At 38.9% G+C, this 5,767-nt stretch overlaps 1 protein-coding gene across 1 annotated transcript in view; it reads left to right on the top strand.

Annotated features, from left to right (window-relative positions):
* Positions 1–5,767, top strand: part of SRSF12 (serine/arginine-rich splicing factor 12) — a 38,331-nt gene that overhangs the window by 26,372 nt on the left and 6,192 nt on the right. Inside the window, exons 2-4 of the mRNA XM_011941953.1 lie at positions 2,742–2,865; positions 4,471–4,582; positions 4,749–4,890. Coding sequence (XP_011797343.1) covers positions 2,742–2,865; positions 4,471–4,582; positions 4,749–4,890 — 378 coding nt within the window. The remainder of the gene's footprint in view (positions 1–2,741; positions 2,866–4,470; positions 4,583–4,748; positions 4,891–5,767) is intronic.

The following is a 5,767-nucleotide window of genomic DNA, read 5'->3' as shown; positions in this document are numbered from 1 at the left end:
TGCCTCAGCCTCCCAAGTAGCTGGGACTACAGGTGCCCACCACCACGCCCGGCTAATTTTTTGTATTTTTTAGTAGAGACAGTGTTTCACCATGTTAGCCAGGATGGTCTTGGTCTCCTGACCTGCCCGCCTCGGCCTCCCAAAGTGCTGGGATTACAGGCGTGAGGCAGCTCGCCCGGCCAGAAAATAAATCTTATTGGTAGATACATGGGTGTTTATTATTCTCTGTACTTTTTTGAATGTTGAAGTAGATCATACCAAAAGTACAAAAATAAATGAAAACAAAACAACAGCTAACAGGTGAGGGAGTGGAAACAGTGAATGGGAATTGGCTCTTTTGAAAAGACCTGTTCCATCTGACTCCCATCACCCTTGGCTTCCAGGACTCCAGACCTCTGTGGTACACAGTGCTCCAGCCTCCTCCTTTATATTATCTGTGGTCCCTTTCCTCTTAGCCACTACATTTGGTTGATGGGATTTGTTGTCTTAGAAGACCCTCATTTGAATCCTAGCTCTGCTACTGGCTGTGTAGATCGCTGGGCAAGGTAACTTCTCTCACCCTCAGTCTCCTTAACTCTTAAATGGTAACAGTAATGTATTCTTCATTCATTGATAGGCAAATGTGTATTGAGTACCTACCGTGTGCCCAGCAGCTACATTAGGTACAGAGATACGCTGGTGAAGACACCTACTTTAGCAGTGATTCTCAACCTTCGGTCTCAGAATTGCCTATGAAATCCTGAAAAAATAAAACATAACTGGGCCTCACTAAGGAAAATACTAATTAGGTCCAGAGTTAATGCATCAGGTTGGGGTGCCTATGTCTGTAACATCCCTTCACAGATGATTACAGTACTCAGGAGAGGTTGAGACCCTTTATACCACTCCATGGTCTGTGGGAGCAGGAATTGTGTTTTTCTTGTTTCTCATCATATTCCTAGAGCCTGGCACATAGTAGATGCTCAATAAGTATTTGCTGAATTCTGAATAAGTGAAAGAAAAGACGTTGTCACTGTCCTCAAAAACTAATAGTAAAAACAAACATGTTCTATTAGTATTAAATGAAATAAAGTATGTCATAATATTGACTGAGCTACTGGCATATAGTGGATGCTTAGTCAATTTTTGTTGAGTCTTATATGTAATAATTTCTAAATCCCCATCTCTAGCCTTAATCACTGGCTTCTAATAATTATATTAATACACACTAATTAATATAATGCATATAATCACAATTTTCTGTTGCTTACAGAACTCTTACCGATGTTCTACCATCACCTCAAATTCTGCATTTCTAAACCTGAAAGTTGCTTTTGCCTCTTTTCTTCCTCCTTGATCTAGCTCTTTTCTGGTTTTTGTCACTGACACCATCTTTTTTCCATTTGTCCAAGCTCGAAGCTTCTTAGTCATCTTTGAATCTTTATTTCTCTTGAGCCACATTGTATGATCATAGCTTGATGCGGAATCCCTGTGATAGCACCATGAAGCAGTAGGGTGTAGTGGTTAAGATGGACCAGTTTGAGACTGAAAATTTGATTTCTAGCTCTGTCACTTGCTGGTTCAGTGACCTTAGAAGGGTTAATCTGTCTGTGTCACCTGTAATCTGCCTGTATCACCTGTAAATAACCTGAAATCTGTCTGTATCACCCGTAATTTGTCTATATCATCTGTAAATAACCACAGGGAAGTTGTAAGAATTAAGTGGTTGTAAGGTGAACAGTGGCTAATATATAAATGCACTGTAACTGTTAGCTATTATTGCTAAATATTTTGTCTCTTCAGTTAAATTGTAGCTCCATGAAGATGAATATCATGCTATTTAATTTTTTTTGGTATCCCTTCTGAAGTTCTAATCACACTAGAAGGCATGTAGCAGGCTCGAAATACCTATCACATTTGGGAATACAGTAGTTGCTTTGTTTTATGTTTAATATTAAAACATCCATTTTTCTTTAAAGCCTGATAAATAATTTTAGGACTTCTTTGGAATCTAATTCTTGCTATCTGAAAACAAGATTAACATAAACATGAAATTAAAGTGAGGCAAAATGAATGTGTTCTTAGTGCAACAATTACTTATTAGATCTTATAATAACTTTCAGAGGTGGATATCCTGGGTCAGTGTTTCTGGAAATTAAGTGTAACAACCACCTGGAGTGCTTGTAAAGATACAGATTTCCAGCCTCTAATCCATACTTCCTGAATCAGAACCTGTAAGAGAGGTGTGAGAATCTGGGGAGGTTTTTTTGGTGTTTTCTTTTTTTTTTTTTTAAGACAAGGTCTCACTGCCACCCAGGATGGATGGAGTGCAGTGGTGTGATCTTGGCTCACTGCAGCTTCAACCTCCTCACGCTCAGGTGATTCTCCCACCTCAGCCTCTCGAGTAGCTGGGACTACAGGCACATGCTGCCACACCTGGCTGATTTTTGTATTTTTTTGTAGAGATAGGGTTTCACCATGTTGCCCAGGCTGGTCTTGAACTCCTGGGTTCAAGTGATCCACATACCTTGGTCCCCCAAAGTGCTGGGATTACAGGTGTGAGCCACTTCGCCTGGCCTGAGAATTTTTTTTTCCTTTTTTTCCCTTTCTTTCAAAACCTGCATGATTCTTACAAAAAACAATTTTAGATAATGCTGGTCTAGATGATGTTCTTTCTTTTGAAGGTTTCAAGTGGATTTCTGTAGGCAAAATATTTAATCCAGCTATTCATATTTCTTTGCCTTATTTCTAAAACACTTCAGGCCTGAGGACTTGCGCCGTGAGTTTGGTCGATATGGCCCTATAGTAGACGTTTACATTCCACTTGACTTCTACACTCGCCGCCCAAGAGGATTTGCTTATGTTCAATATCCTTTATTTTATTGTGTGCATGTGAATATACTGTATATGCGTGCTTATATGTATATGTATTCAGTAGCATATGTTACGAGATTAATATTGCCTAATTAAATGTGTTTATTTCTTTATCTCAGAAGATCTAAAGCAGTCCACAGTAGCTGGCAAGCACCCCCCAGTTTGAACCAACCTGTTAGCTAGAATCCAAGCATAAACCCAGCAGGCGAGACAAAAGGCACCTAAAGTTCAAGCATCAAGGAGTAAAGAGGGAGGGTGGACACTGATATAAAGACCTGGAAGAGGGGAAGTCTTTATCAAGCAAAAGACAAAGCCAACACCAGGTTGAGACTTCGGCTTTCCTACATTTACTCAGAGTTCCAGAGTCAAAGCCAAGTCTGATTTTGTTGGTTCTGCGTCTCTTGTAAAGTCCATCTTGCAAGCCTTAAAGAGTAAAGGTCAAGCTTGGTTCAAGATCAAGTGACATTGAGGTAATTGCCAGTCTCGTTTTATATTGCGTATCTTGAGCTTTTTCTGTTTGTTATTTTTTTAATTAAACCAGTGAACAACCTCCTAAAAAAAGTTATTTATTTTTATATAGCTAATTTCCATTATAGCTAGGTTTAATATTATATAATTCATATACATAAGGAAGTTTAGTGGGATATTACAAACCAGTATATGTAATTCCAGATATTTACAGATTGCTCTTATGTTTCTTTTATATTTATATCCCAAGTAGTAAAAACATAAATGTTTGGCAGGGTGCGGTGGCTCACACCTGTAATCCCAGCACTTGGGGAGGCTGAGGTGGGTGGATCCCCTCAGGTCAGGAGTTTGAGACCAGCCTGACCAACATGGCGAAACCCCGTCTCTACTAAAAATACAAAAATTAGCAGGGTGTGGTGATGGACACCTGCAATCCCAGCTACTTGGGAGGCTGAGGCGGGAGAATCTCTTGGACCTGGGAGGCAGAGGTTGCAGTGAGCTGAGATCACACCATTGCACTCCAGCCTGGGTGATGAGGGAAACTCCATCTCAAAAAACAAAAACAAAATAAATGTTTGAAGTGGTAGGTTCAAAAGTAGATACCATTTTGAAAGGACTAAATCAGTTTTTTGTTTTAACTCACTTGTATATGTGCAATTTTGTTTATAAGTAATGTCTCTTAAATGTCAAATTTAAAAGCCTTTTAATGAAAGAGTAATTTTAATTTCAGAATAAAGGCTTCTTCATGCTGATATTCAGTGAAAAACCTGATGGATCCTTTCTCTGAAAGAAGGGAGTGAGTCCTAAACAGTTTGTAATTTTATAATGCTAGCCAAATTTGGACTTTTTTTTTTGGTTTTCTTGTTTTCAAATTATACATGCATACTGCAGCCACACTATTGTAGACACTAAAAGTACAGTTACATGTTTGTTTTGTTCTTTTTATTTTTAGACTCACTCTTCTAAATCATAATGGGTCATTTGTTTTCATGAGAAAAAGTGAAAGTTTTTTTTCTGATTATTCATACTATATTGAAGATGTGAACTTAATAATGTGAACTTGATTTTCATATTAATTTCATTTCATTTGTAAATAATACTTTTAAAATATGTTTACTTGATATCTCGTGTTCAAAGTGTCCTTAACAGCTGGTCATATTTGAAGATGTTCGAGATGCTGAAGACGCTCTTTATAACCTCAATAGAAAGTGGGTATGTGGCCGTCAAATTGAAATACAGTTTGCACAAGGTGATCGCAAAAGTAAGTGTGACTGAATGCCAGATTTTATTTATTCAGCAGAATGAGTTTCAGTGATGACTCATTTTCTAATTTAAAATTCTTTCAGTAAATGATTACTAGTTGAGTGGTTGTTACTGTGGTGTTCAGGTAACAAATTATGTCATAAGTCTTGTTCTTTATGTTCCAGCACCAGGCCAGATGAAATCAAAAGAACGTCATCCTTGTTCTCCAAGTGATCACAGGAGATCAAGAAGCCCTAGCCAAAGAAGAACTCGAAGTAGAAGTTCTTCATGGGGAAGAAATAGGAGGCGGTCAGACAGCCTTAAAGAGTGAGTACAAAATACAAGAGGACCAAAAACTTCATTTTCTACTTTTTCTAGGAAATATATATAAATATATATGTTTTTTGATAGGGTCTCACTGTTTCCCAGGCTGGAGTGCAGTGGCGCGTGATCATGGCCCACTGTAGCCTTGACCTCCCAGACTCAAGCAATTTTCTTTATGTTCCAGCACCCCAAGTAGCAGGTACTACAGGTGTGCACCACCACACCAGGCTAATTTTTTTATTTTTTGTAGAGATTGCAGGTCTCGCTATGTTGCCCAGGCTGGTCTTAAATTCCTTGGCTCAAGTGATCCTCCCACCTCAGCCTCCCAAAATGCTAGGATTACAGGTATGAGCCACTGTACCCAGCCTGGAAAATATTTTAAAGTTTTTATAAACAGTCCAGCTGAGTCATTTTGCTTAATGTACAAACATAATCAATTTTTGTTAAAAGGTAACAGTCTTCTCTATCATATATTGTTATTTAACTTGGGTTTATGGGATTAATTCTTATGTTAAAGTTACAGACTTAACTTTATCTTTTTACATAAGAAGATAATATATAGTGAGCAGAAAACAAGAAGTAAAAAAAAAATACATACTCAGCCGGGTGCAGTGGCTCACACTTGTGATCCCAGCACTTTGGGAGGCTGAGATGGGCAGATCACGAAGTCAGGAGTTCAAGACCAAACTGAACAACATGATGAAACCCCGTCTCTACTAAAAATACAAAAATTAGCTGGGCGTGGTAGCCACACGCCTATAACCCCAGCTACTCAGGAGGCTGAGGCAGGAGAATCTTTTGAACCTGGGAGGCGGAGGTTGCAGTGAGCCAAGATCACACCACTGCACTCCAGCCTGAGCAACAGAGCGAGACTGTGTCT

Source organism: Colobus angolensis, unplaced genomic scaffold, assembly GCF_000951035.1.
Source record: "Colobus angolensis palliatus isolate OR3802 unplaced genomic scaffold, Cang.pa_1.0 Scaffold203, whole genome shotgun sequence".
In the NCBI taxonomy this organism is placed as follows: Eukaryota; Metazoa; Chordata; class Mammalia; order Primates; family Cercopithecidae; genus Colobus; species Colobus angolensis.
The sequence above is the reverse complement of the archived record's forward strand: the minus strand, read 5'-3'. Positions and strand labels throughout refer to the sequence as shown.